The sequence below is a fragment of the Halichoerus grypus genome, chromosome 4 (assembly GCF_964656455.1).
Source record: "Halichoerus grypus chromosome 4, mHalGry1.hap1.1, whole genome shotgun sequence".
Classification (NCBI taxonomy): Eukaryota; Metazoa; Chordata; class Mammalia; order Carnivora; family Phocidae; genus Halichoerus; species Halichoerus grypus.
This window is the reverse complement of record NC_135715.1, coordinates 34,860,069-34,883,102: the sequence shown is the minus strand read 5'-3', so window position 1 is coordinate 34,883,102 and position 23,034 is coordinate 34,860,069. Positions and strand designations below refer to the sequence as shown.

At 33.4% G+C, this 23,034-nt stretch overlaps 1 protein-coding gene across 1 annotated transcript in view; it reads right to left on the bottom strand.

The window, feature by feature from the left end:
* Positions 1-23,034, bottom strand: part of DACH1 (dachshund family transcription factor 1) — a 420,028-nt gene that overhangs the window by 112,231 nt on the left and 284,763 nt on the right. The window contains exons 4-6 of the mRNA XM_078070269.1: positions 19,911-20,083; positions 4,992-5,127; positions 1,555-1,689 (exon numbers count right to left, since the gene is read on the bottom strand). Coding sequence (XP_077926395.1) covers positions 1,555-1,689; positions 4,992-5,127; positions 19,911-20,083 — 444 coding nt within the window. The remainder of the gene's footprint in view (positions 1-1,554; positions 1,690-4,991; positions 5,128-19,910; positions 20,084-23,034) is intronic.

Genomic DNA, 23,034 nt, shown 5'->3' with positions numbered 1-23,034 from the left:
TTGTTTGTTTTTTTTAAAGATTTTATTTATTTATTTGACAGAGAGAGACACAGCGAGAGAGGGAACACAAGCAGGGGAGTGGGAGAGGAAGAAACAGGCTTCCCGCCGAGCAGGGAGCCCAATGTGGGGCTCGATCCCAGGACCCTGGGATCATGACCTGAGCCAAAGGCAGACGCTTAACGACTGAGCCACCCAGGTGCCCCTACAAATAGGTTTTGATCAAATATAAAAGGTATATGTCAAAATATATGTAAAGGACAATATATATAATATTTTTAGTCATTGTTGAAGAACAGCTTGTGAAAAAACTAGAATTAAGTATTTAGATACCATCTGGCTCACTGACGCATTGCATATAGTTTAGTAATAGCATTTGATATCAAGTTTCAAAATAAAAAAAATTAGAAAGTTGCCTTAATGCTGCTCTCAATTATGCTTAGATTTTGACATATTAACACCTAGAAAAGATTATCATTTTCTCACTGACATTCCATAATGCAGATAATCTAATTTGTAGAAATATTCTTTCTCCCCAAGGGCTCCGCATGTCTGTTTTTATGTTGAATGGGAAAAGGTTTTATATAAGTATCCTGACTTTTTGGGGAAAAAAATTTGCCCCACCTTAACTTTGTCTTCCTCCAATCATTTCTTTCTGCTTCATTAATTATTAAATATCCAATTTTATTTATTTTCCTTTTTGACAGCTAGTTGTGCTTTTTGTGTAATTATGTTTTCCAAAGAATTAATCCTTTTCATAACACTGATTATTTGGTATTCATGTTAAAAAAGATAGTCAAAGTACCCAGTCTATATTAATAAAATTTAAAAATATTAAATTAAGATGAAAAAGATTTGGAAGGGTTCCTATATTCACAATCCAAACCTTACTATTTGAAAAAATAAATTTGCATCTACTAGTACAAATTTTTAACATGCATACCAAAATAATACTTAAATTTCTTCATGAAAGTACTTTATGAAATAGGGCATGAAAATATCAATATATGCCTGTGAAAATGGGTTAGGCTGATACAAATGAAATACAAATAGGAAACTTTCAGCTTCCCACCAGCTGGGCTTTATTTGTTACATGGAATTTTGAAACAACAACTAGTACATTGTTTGGTTAGATTCACTTCTATTTCCTGATTGGTCTGATGACCATGTAGATTTTAATCCAAAAATATTAATAATAATCCTTCATATATTGTTGTGGCTCTATCAGGTACATAAAAATGACATTTGGCCCTAAAGGCATTGAGAAAGACAAATAGTAGGTCTTTAGAAACTCAGTGATAACAATTAAAACAAACAATTGTCCACTTTTTTAATATATTGGAAAGTAAATTATCACCTACCTGTTGTATAAGGAAAAGCAGCAGATCTTCATTCACACTTCTTTTTTGCTGAAAAGGCTTAAGTTTTACCTAATATTGTAGGTTTTTACAATGTTTATATGCCATCTTTTGTGAGGTAGAAGTATACCTCATTCTGTGATTAAAATCTAGTTAACATGTTGAACAGGAGAAACAAGGCCATGTAACCATATATTACCTTTTTCAATATGCATCCTTTTCGATTCATGTCCCATATCATGACCAGCCAAATCTCCCTCTTTGGGCCCAGGGAGTACGTTTGGTGATAAACCCATCAGCATCTGGTTCATGGATAACCCATTCTGATGGACAGCTGTCAAGCCCAAAACAAAAGAACAAAGACAAAAACACCATAACACACAATGTTCAAACAAATTAATTAAACTCATTTGGACTAAAAAAATAAAATAAAATATAATGGTGTAATGGTCTCACAGTATTGTAATCTATCTCTAAGAAAACTGAGAATTGATAACTATGATAATTCTTAAAGATAAGCAGAAAAATACTGGAATTGAAAACATTTTATCTTGTTTTTATTTCACAAATAATATATATATTTTTATATATATCTGGAATACTTTTGAATGGCCATACCACTACAACCACTAAAAGTTGTTAACTTTCAACAAGTTAAGGGGCTAATATAACTGTTTTAATATTCATATTCTATTCTAGTCAATAAAACACAAGGTTTCACAGAAACCAAAGTACTTCTTTAAAAATTGAATTTGAACTCAGACTTGAAAATACAAGTGCCCAATTAATATCTATTGAATGGTTGAATGAATAAAAACAATAATTGCTTTCTTGAACTATTAACAGTAACCTGTCACTATTGAAATAATAAAGTAGATGACAAAACACCCTTATGATTTTCAAAATCCAGTCAATAAATTTCTTAATAAATTGCCCAAGAAAGTCTTGGTTTTGTGCAAAAAACTGCGTGAGTACTCATTCCATAAAAACTTATCTTCTCTGGAAAAAAGAGATTTTTTTGAAAATATCATAAGAATATATTAGGAATTATCATTTGGAAATCACCATAGCAATAATTGTGTGAGGGAAGTATCTTCAAAAGATGATTCTAAAAGGAGTGGAATGGAAGTTTGATGAAAAATATAATATTTATAGTCTTAATATATCTCCTCACAAGACTTACTATTATTACTTACTATTTACAAAGGTTTAAAAAAAGAGTAACTTTACAGTGGAGAAATCTGGTATTCACCACCTTAACCAAGAGATAGTTATGACAAGTATTGAGGAATATCATGTCTCTTAGAAGGATGCACTGAGAAGGACACACTATCATGCCTCTGTGATTCCTCCAAAAATTCATAATTCAAGTCTAATCATGAGAAAACCAAAACATCCAATCTAAAGGAAATTCTACAAAATAAATGGCCTATATTCTTTGAAAAAAAAAAGTCAAGATACTGAAAGACAAAAAAGACCAAGGAACTGTTCCAGATTAAAAGAGACTAAAGGAATATGACAAGTAATTGCAATATGTGATGCTGGATTGGCTTTTGGACTAGTAAAGAAAAACCTTTTGCTATTAAAAATATTAGTAAGAAAAAAATTAAAAAAAAATATGTTCGTAGGAAAGTTGGTGAAATTTGAAAAAGATTTATAGTTTAGAAAAGAGTACTATAATAATCTTAATTTCCTGATTTTGATCATTGTTCTGTGGTTACATAAGAGAAATTCCTTGTTTCGAGAAGATAAACAATGATGTATTTGAGGTAAAGGAGCATGATGTCCATGTCCACGATAGGGGCATTAAGGTGCCATTATGCCTTTATCAAGATATCTCTTTCAGAGACATTGATGATTGGGTGAATCTGAGTGATCAGTGTGAAAGAATTCTTTGTATTATTTTTGAAATGTCTGTGTTGGTCTAGTTTAAAAAAAAACATTAAAAATATGCATATATGTGAACATGTATTTACATAAATGTGTGTGTGTGTGTGTGTGTATGCATGCATTTGTGTGCATGTGTATGTATTTCTACTTGGACAATCATGGTAGTCCAAGCATGTAAAAATTTCTCCTTTGTTCTATCAAGAATAAAAAAGAATACAATGATTAATTTAAAACATGAATATATGACAAAATTCTTTCAAATTGTACCCTATCTGCCCATAATTTCCACTTAAGTGTCATGAAAAAATATTTTTCTTTCTCTAGAAGGACAGTGTCTTTTCAATGATGACATCTTATAAAAGCATTAAAAATGAAACCAATATGCATCATGAAATTTCTGATTCTAGTGTCAGCATGGCATATAAGCATACAGAAAATATTTTATATGAAAGATGGCTTGAGGTAGTGGGAGCCAAGATTTACAAGCCCCAGAAAATGTCACTGGTTTGGGAATGGTTATATTCACTTTTATTAATGCACAGTTATAAATCTCTTACAAAATTAGGGAAATATGTTTTAGACAGGCCAAATCAAGTATTTATATTTAGAATTATGTTGAACTATATAACTGTCAATAATTAACTATTTTTAAAATAGTCGTATTATATACAATTTAACCTAGTATTTGTTATCTACCTCAATAACATTCATACTAAGGATTTCTACTTTATGCAAATGAACCTTTATGACTTATAACACTTTATAGCAAATGTTTTTCCTGTTATAAAAATATTCTCAAAAACCAAATAACTTCAGCCAGTTATGTGTAATTAGATGAAGTTTGTAGCACAAACATGATTTCTTAAAATAAACTAAATCCTGGAAAGGATACAATGATACTGATTTTGTCAACCAACACAATCACTGTTAATATGTTCACTGTATTGTAAAAACAATACTAGATTCTCGACACAAAATACAGATATAAAATAACCAGTTAATTGAATGGCATTTTTAACTTTACTCTTCATTTTCTTGGTTAAATATCTGAAAATGTAATCATGAAACAAAACAGAGCCCCTACTTTTTAGATTTTAATAATATCTGACAATAATATGCATTATTGACTTACTAATTCAAATCCTAAAATTCAAGCAATTTAAAATTCTTTAATCCATTGATAAGAATGACTAAGATTTTTTTTTAAAGTTAATTTTTTTTATTATGTTATGTTAATCACCATACATTACATCATTAGTTTTTGATGTAGTGTTCCACGATTCATTGTTTGTGTAAGTCAATTATTTTGAACTCCATTTTTTTTTATTCCTCTTTGTGGCTATGATTGTCAACGCAAGGGTGAATTTTGAAAATTGATAAATTTCAAAACCTGGCAGGGGGTAGGGCTGCAGAATAAATTTGAGTAACCCCTAAACCATATACTTAGCCACTAGACAACTGTGAGTTGGAGGTGTTTACTTCAGAAACTAATCTAGAAGGTTACTCTCCCTGTTTCATAGCTCAGATCTTCATGTGTGGCATCAAGAGAGGGAGTTTATATCCGAACCTGTTAATGGAGTGCCATACCTCATGATATTGCAAACTGGGAAACATAATTTTGAGAGATGGCTATTGCTACAGAGCTTCAGAACGTGATACATCTGAGCTCTATTTGGAATGAGGGCATTTTGATTAGAAAAGCCAGCTAATAGTTTAAATGGTGACAAGTAAGAGTATGAGACCTACGGATTCTGTCAGAAGAGCTCTCGGTCCGTGCTGGGGAGCTGGACACACTGCTGCTCCGGTGGGACGAGGCGTGGCTGCCCGGCCTGCGGCCCTCCTCCAGAGAGGGCGCCGGCGAAGGGCTGTCCGGGACGCGCTCCTGCGGCACCGCGGGAAGGAATTGGGGAGAGAAGAGGTAAATACATGGGAACTTTACTTAAGGAACGTTGATTTTTGTTCATGCGGTACTATGGAGATGTAAAGGAAAGAAATTCGTCTTTCATCGGCAGTGTAACCTTTTATCTTGAGCGAAGCCAAAGTGGGGAAAGACTAGTTAGGAAACGGGTTCTACAGGCAAGCGGTAATGGCAAATGGGGATCCCCTCTCTGGAGAAAAAGGGAGGCCAACGAAGACAACCCTTTTAGAGCCCGTTAGAACAGCAACAAAATAACAGAACAAAGCAGGTTTCAATTCTAGACAATTATCAATTTAAAAAAATCTCTAACTAGGTTCTATTGCTTCAGCAAGTGTCTACGGATCATTTAGCACACAAATTATCAATGTGACAGGCCATAATAACAATAACACTAGAGACGTTATTAGCAGCTTTTTCCTCATGGCACTGCTCTGGACGCACCTGGATGGTCACATTTTTAAGGCGTCATAGAAATCGATTATTATTTAACATTGGAATAATTTTGTTTGATTCTAATAATTTTCAGACTATCTGCTTCTCTCAGCTCCAATTCAACCACATATATGTATTAGGGGAAATTCATGAAATATATATTAGTTGTATCCCAGGGAAACTTGGTATCATGTTTCCTGAGACTACTATGTTAACACTTAGGTCCCATGCCACGTCTCCCCCGCTAAGCCCTGAACCTTCCCCATTAGACTAATGTGCAAATATATCGTATAACTGTCTCCAATGAGCTATTATAAATGGAGTTACAGGTTAAGAAATAAGATACTCCACTTATTAACATTTTCTTCTTTGAGCAACAAGATATTTATGCCTTCAGATAGCAAGGCACATAGGCCTGGAAGAACTGTCTTTTCAATAATTAATAAATATTTGAAAGGTTAGAAGGTAAACTACATGATATGGAATAAATAAAAAAAATAATTCCTTATTCAGGTGCAAAAATGCAAATATTAAAAGAGCAAACTTTAAGAAATTTAAAAGAAAAAGGTTTAAAATGTAATTGACTTGTAGGAGGTCAATGGACCATTGAGAATGAGGGTAGGTAATACGTATCTTTGGTCTCAGAGGTTCTATTAGTCCGGTGGTGGTTCCCAATCCTGCTCTGCATTAGAATCACCTGGGAGGTTTGTAACATGCCTGGTGCCTGGGCTTTCCTCCCAGAGATTCTGGCTTACTGAGTATGAGGGGTCGAATTGTGTCTCCAAAAAAAGATGACGTCCTGATCCCCAGTACCTGTGATGTTTGGAAAAAGGGTCTTGGCAGCTGAAATTAATTAAAATGAGGTCATGCTGGAGTAGAGTGGGCTTTTAATCCAACATGACTGGTGCCCTTACAGGAGACATTGTGAAGATATGAGAGAAAATGTCATGTATGGAGGTAGAGATTGGAGTTACGCAGCTGCCAGACAAGAATGCCAAGGATTGCCAGGCACCACCGGAAGCGATGGAGAGGCAAGGAAGGATTCTACCTAGGAGCTCAGAGGGAGCATGACAATGCTGACATCTTGATTTCAGACTTCTAGTCTCTACAAATGTGAGAGACTACGTTTGGGTAGTTTTAAGTCACCCAGTGCATGGTCCTTTGTTACATCAGCCCCGTGCACTGATCAGAAGTGGAGCCCAGACATCACTTTATTTTTAAGACTCCAGGTGATTTTAATGTGCATCCAAAATTGAGCACCACTTGTCTCATACCTGTTTAATTTTTTAATCCTGAACATTGTTGATAAACATCTTCCACAGATATGTGGAGGCTTAATTTTTGAAAAGCATGACAAATAAAATGAAAATAACCAGAAAAATGACCAAGCCCTCTTCCAAAATCCATGCATGAACCAGTTTTCCATTATATATTCCATGGAATAAAAACAGGCCCATAAGAAACTTCATGACAAAAGATTTGCAAGAACCAAAACAAAGGAAAAAGAAAAACAACAACAACAACAACAACTAAATTCTTTCAACAGTTGCAATGTATATTAGAATCTTGTTGTAAAGATAACTTTTTGTATTTTAGGAGATTTTGGACTGGTCTAAAATGTGTGGATTGGTTTCTGTAAAGGACAATTAAAACCTCCCAAAGGAGAGATGTATTATCAATATTATACCATATAACACTCGCCCTTTACCTTAACTGATCGGAGGTTAAGAATAAAGTGCTCTATTTTCTGCAAACAGCAAACTGACTGGTATGTAGGTAAATGTATGCATCACACAATATGTTTTCTTACCCAAGTCATGTGGGGTTACATTTGAAAGACCGAAAATAAGCAAATGAGGAAGAGAGAGAGATGGGGCAGAAAAGAGGGAAAGAGGGAGACACCCCCCTCCCCAGTGCTAAAGTTTACAGTAAGCTTGTTCAGAGAAGTTTATGACACATCATACATTTGTTATACTGAGGGATACTAAAGAAAGATGGTATCCAACTGCACAATTTGGAGATAAAATATTTTGAAATTAATGTCTCAACACACACACAAAAAAACATATTACCAGTTATTTTTCCAAACTAAATAAATCAAAGGAGGTATACTTTTTAAAAAGGATTTTATTTATTTATTTGAGAGAAAGAGAAAGAGAGAGAGAGAGAGAATGAGGAGGGGGTGGGACAGAGGAAGAAGCAGACTCCCCACTGAGCTGGGAGCCCGTCATGGGGTCCCAGAACCCTGAGATCATAACCTGAGCTGAAGGCAGCCGCTTGACCAACTGAGCCACCCAGGTGCCCCAAAGAAGGTATACTTCTAAATGATATGAATTCTTTAGTCCACACGGCAAACAAAATGACCTAAGTTTCTAAGAAACAAACACATACATGATTTAAAAGAATAGAGACTTCACATCTGGATGCTGAAAGTTACTTCCGATCTTTTAATTATAATTTTAAAAACAGCTGATATTATAAATCATTTTTCTTAACATTCACACCTACCCTAAACTATGAAGCAAACTATGCATTTATTATGTATTCAGTTTGATGAGTTCTGTCAAGATCTAGAACATTCCCATAACCCCAGAAAGACTTCTCTTGTCCCTTTCCAGTCAATTCCTCCCGATTCCTATAAGCAACCACTTTCTGAATTCTATCACCATAAAATAGACTTGCTGGTTCTAGAATTTCATAAAAATGAAACCATAGAGTACATACTTTGTATCTGGCTTCTTCTTCACAACAAAACTTTTTTTGAGATTCATCCATGTTATTACACGTGTCATTAGTTCATTCTTTTCTATTGCTGAATATATTCAACTGCACAAATATATCCCACACTTTGTTAATCCTCTCACCTCCCAAAATGGCAATTAGGTCCTGTACTTAACTGCTTGAAACAACACTGTGCTTAATGTGTCTTTCAAGTAGCTACTCAGATAGGTCTTGGAAGAAGTGTTCTTAATCCTTTGCGTATAATACTGTATAGAATTCTTTTATAGTCTGTGTAAATGTATTAATAAGTTATGCTAATGTTAACTGCATAAATGACCAGAGATATACTACAAGGAGTCTAACCTTGATTTCTAAAAATTCTAATAAAGAGGCACACAAGTTTGTCTAAACTAGAAAGGTAATTCCTAATACGTCTGGTTCTCAACACTTGGATTACACAGAAGTACATGGTATGTTTTTGAAAAAGAACATTCTGTATTTTTAATTGACAAAAATACAGTTTTCTAACTTAACCATTCTATTTTCTTGAAAAAGTCACCGATGTCAATGTTTATTCATCATTACATTTTAATAGTTGTCATAATAGTCATGTAGGTGATCATATATGCAGTGGCACATGTTTGGATGCACAGAGATAAAGTGCAATCTTGAAATAAATCAATCCCTCTGAAGTCATTTTGCAAGTCTTGAGTTTCCTGTCATAATAGATTTCTTACTGGTGCTAATGGAAAGCATGAGAAACTGATCTTTTCCTGAGATATTTAACTCATAAAATACTTAAATATTTAATGCCTAAAATTCTAGCAACAATGATTATGCCATTAAAAACAATTAGTCGTTTTATTTTCCACATAAGTATAAAAATTATTTCATTAGTCAATATATTTGACTGTCAAAGCTTTCCTTGATGATTCTTTTCATTCATGCATTATTCACTTATTCATTTATACATTCAAAATACTCTAAAACATTATATAATAAACCAGGTTAAAAAAAATGGGTTTAAATCTAATGTAAAATACATCTTAAAAACATAATTTAAGACTTAGAAAATGTTGGTGAAATTGTATTTAATTTAGCTTTAGCTTATTTTTACTTTGATTATAATTGTCTAAGAACAAAGGATACAAAGACAATACTTAATACTTTTGTTTAAAGAAAATATTTTAATTTATGCAAATTTTTATTATTTAAAAGCTAGGTATTCAATTGAAACTTTCTATAAATTGAGACACAACATATTCAGTCACTTCACTTAATGTATAATTTCAATCTTTGGAACATGATGTATTGTTCTTTGAAGAATTTCATTAAAGTAAAATCCACTGAGCAAGTAAGATTTGAATACATTGTTGCACAATAAATTAATTTATTTCAACAGCTTAATTCTTTTATCATATTTATATGCTTGCCTTTCCAGAGTATGCTATAAGATGGAGAATAATGGAGACAGTAAAGAATTGCTTAGGAGAGAATCTCATAATTATTACTGAAACAAAATAGATAATGAGTTTTATTCAGACATAATAAGAAAGAAGCAGTTCAATGTCTATAGGGAAACTATGTAAACTGGATTTATCATTTCATTTGTGTAATACCCTTTAACCTCCAAGATGGGCCTGAAGTAGGACAAAGAGGAAGAATATTTAATTTAATACTTCAACACACTGCTTTATAATCCTGCATCATAACTCCACCAATCAATAAAACACAATCCTTTGCAATGTTCCATCTTTATAAAACCAGCCACAATAATAAATGAAAATTTAAGAGGAATACCCTCTCACAAAAAAAAGGTCATACTAATAAACTAATGGTAGCGGAATAACAATAAAGAAAAGGCTGCATTTATTGCCTCTGGGCAGAACAAGAAGTATTAGTCTCTAAGATAATTCAGAATCAAAGGTGGAATTCAAAATAGTGTATTCCAAAATTCTAAAACAAAAAGTATCAAATGTTCAGTACTACACATGTGCAGTTGAACAATTAAAAATTACATTGCCTCAGCTGCCTCTTCTCCATCACAAAATGCATTATATTTTATCAACTTAAAATATTTTCTTAGTGTAAGTCTAAATAATCACAACTCAATCACAACTGATTTCTCTAAAGAATTATTTCATTTAGGTTTACTTTATGTTGCTCTCTTTTTAATGATCTGGATTTTCATATGTTTATCAGACTGAGATTCCCTCACTGAATATGTTATAGGAGTGGGGAGAAGATATTTCTAACATTAAATGTTATCTTGACATAACGTTTAACTTACAAAATTGAAGTTGACTAGCACTTTATATAACCCAAACTCCTGAGCTTTAAGACAACTCAGACTTGAATTCATTTATTCAAAGAATATTTACTGCACATCTAATATGTGCCAGTGTCCCAGGTTCTGGTTATATATAAGTAAACAGAACTGATGGAAATCCTTTCCCTCATGGAGCATCTATCATAAACTAGGAAATGGCAGCGGAGTCCAGAATCATATATGTACACTGATTAAGTGTGACATCTAAATTCCCTTGTTCTGAAAAAAACTATCAGAGAAAACAAATAATAGAAGCAGGATTCTGGATTCAGGAAAATGTTAAAAAGTAATTCTGGACATCAAAAACTAATGACGTAATGTATGGTGACTAACAAAATAAAATTTTTTTTAAAGTAAAAAAAAATAAAAAAATAAAATGGGAAAAAAAAGTAATTCTGGAAGACATAGTAAATGATGCTACTAATATACTTGCATCTGGTAGAGGATCAGGCAGACACCATCAAAACTCCATGACTCAAAGTTCTAAAGTGAGGCTTCAAGGGGTGTTTACATAGCTCTTTTTATTTGTTTTGGTGATGATACACAAGAAATACTTAATGTTGCTAAATATGAAACTGGTAGGACCCATGAGTATAATCATAAACAACTTAGTTTTATTCTCCTGCTGTCTCTTCAAACTTATTCAGTGGTGGTGGGGGACTATTTTTTTTCCCCTGTATCTGTATGAAAATTCAGGTAGCCTCATAATTTCAGATTACTATTTGTTAATATAAAGTCTTCCAGTTACTTTAAACAACAACTTACGGTCTTGGCTCAGGGATATAATTCATCCCTATGTAATAATAAATACTAGCATCTTAATCAAAAGCTAGGACTTCCTCCATTCCCACACTCAAGGAAGGAGGAGCAGAGGGTGGAGAGCAAGGAGAAAAAGGTAAACTCCGTCTTGGCCAACACTGCCATTCATTAACTGGCATCATCCTCTCTGTGCATGGCAGATGTTGAAAGCCAAATTTTTATCTAGTTAAGGCACTGAAGATGTTCTTAGAGGCTACGACCACGCGAAACTGGTCAGATGCAGTTCCTTAAGGGTGTAATTCATCTCCATCGTCCTCTATATCCTGTATGTCCTACACAGTTAAATCTGGATGCTTGATTCAAGTTGAGCTTGGGGCGAGACTACTTCATGGATGGTGCTGCATGCCCCCATGCATACAATGTCTGCTTGGTTGCATTTTATGATGCTGGCTCCCACTGATGATCATGGCCTAGAGGCCACTTCATTAGGACTGGCAATTTGGTGACATTCTGAATATATCATTCCTTATTCGTTTTTTGGCTAGAAGATTTATTTATATGGACAGAAATTTCCCCTAATGAATTAATGATTATTCTGAGGAACAGTTTGTATGGGAAACCCAGGAAAATGCTTGATTCTACCCTTTTATTTATCCTTTGTTTAAACCTTTGTCCTTTAAAAGAATCAATTCCCTAGATTTCAAAGGTGAATTATGAGTTTGTTTTTTAGTATTATTACAAACTTCTGGGTTTAGGGCGCCTGGGTGGCTCAGTTGGTTAAGCGACTGCCTTCTGCTCAGGTCATGATCCGGGAGTCCCTGGATCGAGTCCCGCATCGGGCTCCCTGCTCGGCGGAGAGCCTGCTCCTCCCTCTGACCCTCCCCTCTCTCATGTGCTCTCTCTCTCTCATTCTCTCTGTCTCAAATAAATAAATAAAATCTTTAAACAAACTTCTGGGTTTAAATATATGTGATTTGTTTAAATACATTGATGTAGGGTAGAGTTAGTGGTGGCTATGTTTTAATACTTTCTTTTTCTTGTGAGTATCCTCTTCACATTTAAATATCAACACCCAAATAAACATTAAGAGAATATACTTAACTGTTTTTTCTAAATCCAAGTAAAAATTATATGAAGTCAATTTTTCTGTGAAAAATGTCTACAAGTAATGCATACATCTAGAGTTATTTATGATTGCCCCAAAATAAACTATTCTGTACCTAAAAACAAACATAAAGGACATGACATTGTTCTAGGATTTTCACGTACTTTGAGAATCAGGTCACTCTGGTTCTAGTTTTTATAATATTTAAACATTTTAAACTTCATGCACATAAAGTCCTATTTACTAAATAGTACTTTAAGGACCTACTTTGAAGGAAAGTATTAGGGAATGGAAATTTATACATTGTATTTAAATTTTTTTCAATGTTTAATTCTTTAAATGAGAATGTCCTAAAGTGTCTCTGCTTCTCTTTCTCTCTCTCTCTCTCTCTCTCTCACCCACACACACACACAAAGAGGTTGGTGGAGAAGCCTAACAAATTTAAGTCATATTCCTTGTTCTCAGAAAACCCAGTAATGTGGCATGTGAGAAAGATGTTTATTCAAGAATGTAGAATAACTTGAATATTGCCAAATTTCTCAAAAACAATTCTATACTATCCCTGAAAAAAGTGAAATCTGAAAAAAAATGCATTTAAAAATCTGCTTTGTATACCACTGCACTACACCCCCCCCCAAAAGCAAATTGCAGTGCTTTTCTTAGGTGAAGAGGGCTGAACAAGAAAAAAAAGAGTTCTTACTTTACGATTTTGACTCTATTTCAAAAGCTTGACACAAATTCCTTATAAGATTCTATAACTGATTTTTAAACAGATGTTTGTGAATATTTGGAGAGAAAATAATGGGAGAATATAATGTCAGTGTACAAAAACTTCTAATGATATTATTCATAAACACTAATTTAATCAGTGTGACAATCTGATGAGGTAGGGATATCATTAACCTCATTGTGACAGAGATATTAAGTAACTTGTCTGAGGTCACATGACTAAGAGGTGGTAGAAATGGAATATAAACCCAAGAATCCTTCCTCCATAATCTATGTTTTAAACCACTAAAATATACTGCCTTTCTTTTTTTAATTTTATTTTTTTTCAATAAGAACCATTTTTTCTAAGTCCTTATATCATTGTGAATTTATTAAATAAAATTGAGAAAAATATTGATTCATTCAGGGAGATTTGGGGCTACTTGATGAATGATACCTAAAGAGAATCAATTAGTAGAACATTTCAGCCTATTAGGAATTCTCTAATGACAAGAAGAATTGATCTCTTGATTTATACTGTTTATTTTCCTCAGTGATTTAAGGTAGTACAAGTAATACATCCTTTTACAATTTGGAAATGATACAATGATTGTATAAATAGCTAATATGATAGTTTAGAATGTCAAGACTCAAAAATATCTGAAGAATAGGCTTCCAGTTATGGAATGAATAACTCACAGAAACAAACGGCACAGCGTTGGGAATATGGTCAATGATATTGTAACAGTGTTGTATGGTGACAGATGGTAGCTACACTTGTGGTGATTATAACAATGTATAGAGAAGTTGAACCACCATGTTGTACTGAAAGTAATATAACATTGTGTGTCAACTATACTCAAAAAAAAAAAAAGTTAAGTATCTAAAGAGCCTAAATCGGTGGACTGGGAAACACACTTAATATGGACAAATGCAAATTCCTAGTAAAAGTATAAAAACAAAGAATTGGCTTAATAAAATTTCATGTTGAAAAGGCATGAAATTTAATGAGTCACACATTTAACTAGCAAAAAGTTTTATGAATTATGACTACATTTATAAACTATTGTCCAAATTGAGGCTTATGTTAGTTCCAGTGTCTCTTCACTAGGCTGTTCACTTCTAGAATATTGTATGGGAAGGGTTGGGGACAAGGGGGTGCTTTAAAAAAACGTCAGCCAAGAAGCTTGATGAGGAATGGTCAAAGGAAATGAGAATATTTGGTCTGGAGGAAAGAAACACTCTAGGTACTATAGCAGAGGATTTGTATATTTAAATGGCTAGAACACAGAAGAATTATTAGACCTTTTTTCTTCCAGGAGAATGTAATAAAGTTAAGGTAGAAGCTAATGTAGCACTCCTCACTCTTGAATTTGCTGAAAATAGAATAGGCTTTCCACAAAATCTTAGCTATATAAAAATGGCTAGGGAGGATGCAAGAATTCTTTCTCTACCATGGAGAAAGCTGGATTATATAACATCTGACATCTCAAGTCTATGTCTCTTCATTCATAACATTCAAAAATATCTGAGTCTCACTGATACATAATAGACTAACACAGAGCCTATAATAATTTAATATATACTTATAGGCGATTGGCTATTAGGGATTTAAATTAGAATTATTGTCTAAATAGTATATGCCCATTTCCTACTCAAAGTTATCTTACTAAATTATTTCCAGTAGTCCAAACCAATCAGCAGGAGAAAAATCTAAATTTAATTTTGGCAGACTCCATCATGAAGGTTTGCATTTAAAGCAAGTGAGAATATTACAGTGGTACTGTCTTCATCTATGTAATTTTCTTTTCCTTAGTCCTTTTAATTTCTTTTATTTTTCAACACCAAATCCTGTGGCCCCATAATGTTTGAGAGTTTAGTTTTAGCTGTGTCAATTATCCACAGCCTAAGATTCACATGTGTTTGAGTTAATCAGAGCTTTAATGTGGGTATCAGCAATCGTTTTCTGTAAAAGGCCAGCTAGTAAATATTTTATTCGACTCTGCTTTGTATGTGAACGCAGCCATAGACATTATATAAAGAGAGTAGCTAAGTTGCGAACACATTTTATTTATGGACACTAAAATTTGAATTTCATATAATTTTCATGTGTCATGAAAGATTCTCCTTCCTATGATATTTTTCCCCACCCACTTAAAAGTGTAAAGCCATTCTTAACTCATAATCCATGCCAACACTGGGGAGGCAGGGTGAATTTTACCCAAGGAAACAGCTTTCGGACCCTGCTCCACTGCATGTACTAGTATGTACATTCTCATAAATAGGCTTATGAGAAAGTCATTGAAACTCCTTTACCTCCTAGAAAGGGTAAGGACAGAATGCTTTAAAATATGTAACTCTGAGAGCTTTGTTTTCACTTCTCTTCTGTCTTATAAATTCTTATTGCCATTCTCATGTAGGTTGAGTTATCATTTTAATTCTTGTCATTACTCTCAAAAAATGCCATTGGAATGTACCAATGTTCCAGTACATGGAAAACCCCTCAACCTTCTATTTTCCCTTCAAAGGCTACTTCTCTTGTTTTATCATTCCTTCAGATGGGGGTATATCTTCTTCTCTAGTATTTAACATTTCACTTTTAATTGGCCTTCACAGTTAGAATCTTTTCAGGCAAACCAAGTTGCAAGCGCTATTCTAATTGCCCACTTGGGTCCCCTACTATTTAATGCGACATAGGAGCCAAACATTTTCTTTGGGGAAAATAAAACTTCCCCCAAATTAAGTTTAACTAATACATATCATGGGAGTTTACTAAACACTGCTTGTGCTATAAAGTCTACTATATATAAATTTAGGCAGGTTGATTTATTAACTTGTTTCCCTAATATTTGGAATTCTATAAAGAACCTATTCCTCACCCTTATTCTCTGAAGCCATTCTCTCAATTTTTCCCAGGTCTGAATATTTCTTACCAAGAATTACTAGAATTGTCTCATGCTTTTCTTGAAACTGTTTCTTCTCAATGATCTTTACCTGTCAGCATCAAATTAAAAAATATATAGGTGGCCAGCCTCAGAGGGAAGGGGCAAATAGGCCCTTCAGAACTTCCACAGTGGCCAACAGAACTTCACTTTGATGTTGGCAATTAAAACTACCAGCTTTGTTTTATTAATGATAAATAATAACTTAAAAACTATCAGCTTTTATTTTCTCTAATCATTCTTTTTTTTTTTTTTTTAAAGATTTTATTTATTCATGATAGGGAGAGAGAGAGAGAGAAACAGAGGGAGAAGCAGGCTCCCAAGGAGCAGGGAGCCCGATGTGGGACTCGATCCCAGGACCCTGGGATCACGACCTGAGCCGAAGGCAGACGCTTAACCATCTGAGCCACCCAGGCACCCTCTAATCATTCTTAATTAGAGCCATTGTTTCTTATTTAGCTACTATGACCATTTATACCACCACTACATTCAAAAGTCCAGAATTTCCTTTAATCTATCCATAGCCAAGTTTCTGAAAATATTTGCCCCAAGAGACTAGGAAATGGGATATCACTATAATGTAGGAGGTGTTGGCACACATTTCAAGACACAGAGCTCCATCCCTTTCTTATTACCTTTTTTGCATATTTCCTTCCTTTTTCCCTATCTCCCTCCTCTCCACTCCTAACCTTAATTTAAGAAACCACAGGAATGTTGCTGACTTTTCAATAATCTAGATTGTTTTCTACAGATGCCTTCCAGAGGAAACCCAACTCCTTCCTCCTACTTACCTAAACCCCGACAATCAAGGATTTATTAAAGGAAGTTTCACTATTTAAGTATTCTAATTAACATTTGCTACAACACAGTTTTAAAAATATATATGTATTGAAAATATAAAATAAATCAAGCTTCTTAATGTAATTGGAGTCTTTTGGATCCATGTTCTACTAGCTGAAGTCCAAATTACATAGAGTTTATAACAAAGTCACCCATTATGATTTTAAACTGCTAAAATCTGCTCTTCTGCCATATTTTTACTTTAACTATGAATCTAAATCTTGTCTAAATGAGAAATTATAAAAATTCCCAGTTTCAAGAGTGAAAATTATATAATTAATATTATGAAGATGATTATCTATAGTAATAATTACTAAATTTTAAAAAATGAGAATAATCACATCCTATAACTAATACTTAGTACCTTTTCTTTTTCTTTTTTTTTTCTTTTTAAATAGCTATAGAGTACAATTATAGGAACACTTAGGCTTTTTTCTTCAGCCAAAATCTCCCTCTCATTCACTTCAGTGAGTGAGGCAATGAGAATGTTGAATTCTCAGTAATAAGTATTACCAAAAACAATCATAAATTGAATTATGCAGTGACTCCTTGATTAACAAATTCTTTGGTAACAAAGGAACCCTCTAAAAGTCACTTAGAATAAAGAAGAATTCTTAAAAGTTATCTTCTCAGTTCTTGGCTGATGACAATGTAGCATTCATTGGCATTTTCTCAGCTAAAGATTTTTAAGAAGTTGATCTCGGTCTTCTGTGATATATATATTATATATATAATTTATATATCTATATGCCATATATTTATAAAGAATAATATATAATATCCATATATCTATAATATAGAACTAATATAATTATATATATTATAATCTCTCTCTCTATATATATATATAATTTTTCTGATGCGGATACTTCAGAAAATGGTATGAGGAACTAGTATATATCTTTGTTTATAGAGCCATTATTATAAGAAAAACTGCTCTTAGCATATTATTCAACATTCTGTATAAGTAGTCACAAGGCCTTTTTTTTAAATGTATAATGGACATTATCTATCATTATAGTATCATACAGAGCATTTTCACTGTCTTAAAAATTCCTTGTGGTCTCCCTATTCATCCCTGTCAACTCCTGGCAATCACTGATCTTTTTAGTATCTTCATAGTTGTCCCTTTTCTAGAGTGTCATATACTTGGAATCATATAGTATATAATCTTTTCAGCCTGACTTCTTTAATTACCAGTATACATTTAAGTTTTCTCCATGTCTTTTCATGGCTTGATAGCTCATTTCCTTACAGTTCTGAATAATATTCCATTATATGGTGTCAGGAGTTTAGCTAAACTACTCCATGGTATTGCTGCCTAGGCATCCATTTTGTTTGGCCACCTGTCTTGGAGGGACATGCAAGCACATGCCCTAGACAGCAGCCACAGAGTCACAAACAAATCGTAAGTCCCTGATAGGACTTCCCCAACAGCATTTGTGATTAGCAATCTCCTTTTAGATAGGACCCCTGTGGGGCTTACCAAAACGCTGCTCTTCTGGTTTTAATTGACCAATCTAGCCCTAGCCAAGGAACCTCAAAATATTCCACCCATGGATCTTAATACAGGCATCTACCCCAGATCCTACCTTGTTCCCTTTGCACTCTGCCTTGACCTCATCATGTGGTCCCTCGAGGTATACCTCCAGGTACTTCCTCTAGGACTCATGAGTAATAAAGTTCTCTATTTCAGTATTTCTTATGGTCTGTTGTTGGACCATGACTCACCATCCAACACCCTATGTTCCACTTAACAAATGTTAATTTAACAAAGTCACGGAGGTACCACCTTTTTTATCCTTTCACCTACTGAAAGACATCTTGATTGTTTCCAAATTTGGGCAATAATTTAAAAAAAAAAAGCTGCTATAAATATCCATGTGCAAGTTTTTGTATAGACATAAATTTTCTACTTATTTGGGTAAATACCAAGGAGCTGGCAAAATATAAAATCGTATGGTAAGAGTATGTTTAGTTTTGTAAGAAACCATAAAACTGTCTCCCAAAATGTCTATATTATTTTGCATATTTGCCAGCAATGAATAAGAATTGTTAACAGGACCTTTTATGTAATATAAATGTATTATATTCAGAAAAAGGATGTAATGATTATGTCAGATAAGGATGAGCATGAGGTATCTTTTACTTAGTTGAAAAATTAATAATATATTTTGACAATGCATTTAAAGTAATTTGATTTAAATACACATTATAAAATAAATGAAAACTATACACATACAAATTTAAGGTTATACATATACCCTTCCACACAAGGGGGGGGAGAGAGAGAGAGAGAGAGAGAAAATTGTGTATATACACACATGCGATTTTTGTATAACAATAATGTTATCTTCCACATGTAGTGTATTTTGAATTTATAAAAAACAATGAATTTTATTATTTTGTTTAGTTTTTACACCTATACTGCATTACCTGTTTTTATATGTAGAATAGAATCAGAAAGATTCAGTCACATGTCCAAGGCAACATAGCTATTAAGTGGCAGAACCATAATTTAACACTTCTTGTCTTCTAAAAACAAGTCAAGTACTTTTCCACACCTAAAGTCTCAAAACACTACACGCACATACATATACATGCATGCCCTCATACACACAACCAAACATTTAAACATACGTGCTATTTGAAATATATCAATTAATTTCCTATGTTCATCTCTCTCTTAACAGACACAACACAGAACTTAAGATTAACCTAAGCTAATATTGTCGAATATTGTACCCCTGCTTCTACCTGGTTCTAAGTACTACGAGTGATTTTTCTCATTACTTAACTATCACCTAGCTGTTTTGACATTAGAATTGTGGAATAAAATCACAGATTGAGAGATGGTGGTTTAAGATGCTGTTTGGCGGAAGCCAAAACAACCATGTAAGAAAACAATTACCTTAATAACAGATGTCTCAACTCTGGATGGGGGACTCTGAACTTGTGCTGCGGCCGCCATATTTGCAATGGTGCTGAGATGGTTCATCTGGCTCATTGCCATGGTGACAGACGCTGGAGGTAGGCTGACAGGAATTAGAGGGTGGGGCATCATCATAAAAGGAAGTTCCAGTCCTATAAAAAATACACATATATCATCATTGCTTTGGTCAAGTAAAACTATGAAACATGGTACATCTCATTTATTAAAATGGCAAAGAACATAAATCATTGAAAATTTAAGCATTAAAAAATGTTCTAATAATAATTGCCAAAGGAAAAATATTTGTCCCCTTTTAGGCAATGATATACACTCACCACTCACGGGAATTAGTTTTAAGGCTAACCAGTTTGGTGCCATGTTTTATCATATCACCACGCTTCATGTGTTTAGTACAAATGGTCAATTGGTTGCTGTATTATTCTTCTGATCAGTCTAATTCTTGTTTAAAATATGAGGGTTTTTTTTTTTTTAGCTTATCACAATCAGTTATCTAAATGTAGTATCTCTTTATTCTGTCCTATATTTCACTATGCAATAATTAGAATTTTTTTCTGTGCAACTACTATTTTTTAGTGCTAAAAAATGCCATTTTACAGTTTGGCAGACGGTGGCTCTGCTGAAGGTGATGGAGAGGATGACTACGTGGAAGGCTGTGAGGTCCAGGCAGGCAGAGGGGGGTAACAGAAGTGTGAGATCCCTGGGGTGGGCAAGAGTACAGTGTTTCCTTATCCCAGATTTCTTAAAGGAAATCATATTTTCTTATAATATGCTTAGAAACAGCAAAGTTGGTAAAACTCCAATTTAAATGCTTTAGCTCTATTAAAAGCCTCATTGTAAAATCTCTACGATATAGTTTTTAATGAAGAATACTTAGTTACTGCCATGATTTTTTTCCATTTACTTCATGAAGACAGTTAGGGTTCAATATAAATTCAAACTCATTAGCTCAATACTGTCTGGATCTTAGAGTAAATTGTTCAGAAGTGGGTAATGAAAACTCAATTCAAATTCTTCAGCAATCAAACAAAGCAATTTTATTAAACAATGAAAAGAATCAATTAAAATGGATATCTTTATTATCTTTATTATTTTACAAGAAACCATGACAGCTTTTGGCTAAAAAAAAGTTTATAGCTTCATCCAGAAATGACTCATAAAAGAAATTTCTCCAGCTTGTTCCTACACTGTGATATAAAAGTTCACTTCCATATTCACAAATTTATGTACTTTACTTTTCTACTCATGCCTTTTTTGACACTTATACCAAGGTCCTAGTCAAACATGTAAAAATTATAAGTATGAATTTTTCAAATGTATGATATCATGAAAACATACAGTGACAAAACATTTTAAAAATCTCCACTCTACAATGCCTTTATCAATGTATGCTCAAATTTTTTCTTTACATTTTTACTTTTTATAGTATCAGTTAAAACAAAAATTGAGGCACAATCACTGACAGTTGGTATAGAAATAACACTTTGGAATAAATGGTATTTGAATATGAAAACTGGATTGGGAATTTGTAATTAATGGATAATTCTCTCTACATATTTCATTTACAATATCCAACAAAAGCAAGCATTATATTTTCATAGTATGTTGCTTATATGGGCAACTAATATATGGAGTGTAGAAAAATATTCACATTCATTATTTTAGATTCAGTCTGAGCTCTGTTTATATCTATTATCTACTTTTGTTTATCTGTTCACTTGAACCAATTTCTTCTTTTATTTGATTGCTGATTGCCAGTTAGTATACTAGAAGAAGTCATTTTTCCAAATATATTTCAATTTTACTCTCATAGTAGAGAAACACTAACTCTGTTTTTTCACATTATATAAAATATTAAGCCAAAATTCTGATTCAATCTGAAACAGAATATAGACAAAATATGATCTATTTTCACATCTCTTTTGCATCACAGGATATTAGTCCCTTGTGTAAGGTAAATATCAATCATCCATATGCGAATTTTCCATAGCAAGTTTATAGCACTAGATTGGATTTTCCCACTACATAAAATGCTCCTAGCCATCTCCGCCAATCATCATTTGTTAAATACTCATGATGTTAGCTCATTTGGGTAATAAATAGAGCAAACAATTAAGAAACTAAGTCTGATGAAAAATATACAATATATAACTAAGTCAGCTGTAAGTGATTTTTGCATTATTTATAACATCCTTTTCCTCTATTAGCATGAATAAATAAGAAGTGAAAATAGGCCACTTCAGAACAAGACATACCCATAGTTATTAAATGTATAATTTCAGGTGCTTTGGTTTAAGCCAATATATTCAGTGATTGATATAAACCAGAATACATACATATATATATATATAAACACACACACACATACATACTATGCCTACATACAAATATATATACACACATATATACCTTTAAAATTAAAGTGTACTACTATGCCCACATGAAATCTTGCAAGAGACAGATGAAATATGTAAGAAAAATTCTTATATTTGCTAAGGAGAGTTAAGGAGAAACAGAAAAAAACTGATTTTTCCTTCCCCATTCTTATAGAATCACACTGTTTCTTGACTTTACAGTGGAAGAACAAGATGAAGTTGATACAGGTCTAGTATCCTCAAAGAACACATACTGTAATATGTTGTTGAGGCACGTATGCAAAAACTTATAAAATAAAACTATAAAATGGTTTGAGCCAAGGAAAATGGTCATGAGTTTACAAAAAGACTCAGATAGTGTATCCAGCTGTTGATTACTTGGGATGTGTAATCATATTTTAATGTTGGGAGTAGGGAACGGAAGGGAGAGAGGATCTCCCATACCTGGTCGTACACACAGATTGTGGGGAAGCGCAGAAACAGTCTCAGGTTAGACATCTGCTTACATGGGTTCAGCTGAGGGTAGAATACAACAGGCAGATGCTATGTGCTGAAATTAAGAGTGTAACCACGAGCACAGTCGAGGCCAGCCATTCATGCTATGGCATCATTTTGGTGGAGTGAAAATTAACAAGTGTATAGTCTTGAGACAGCCAGAGGTAAGTGGGTACATAAATGAAAGAAAGAAAATTGAAATTAACGTGTGATTA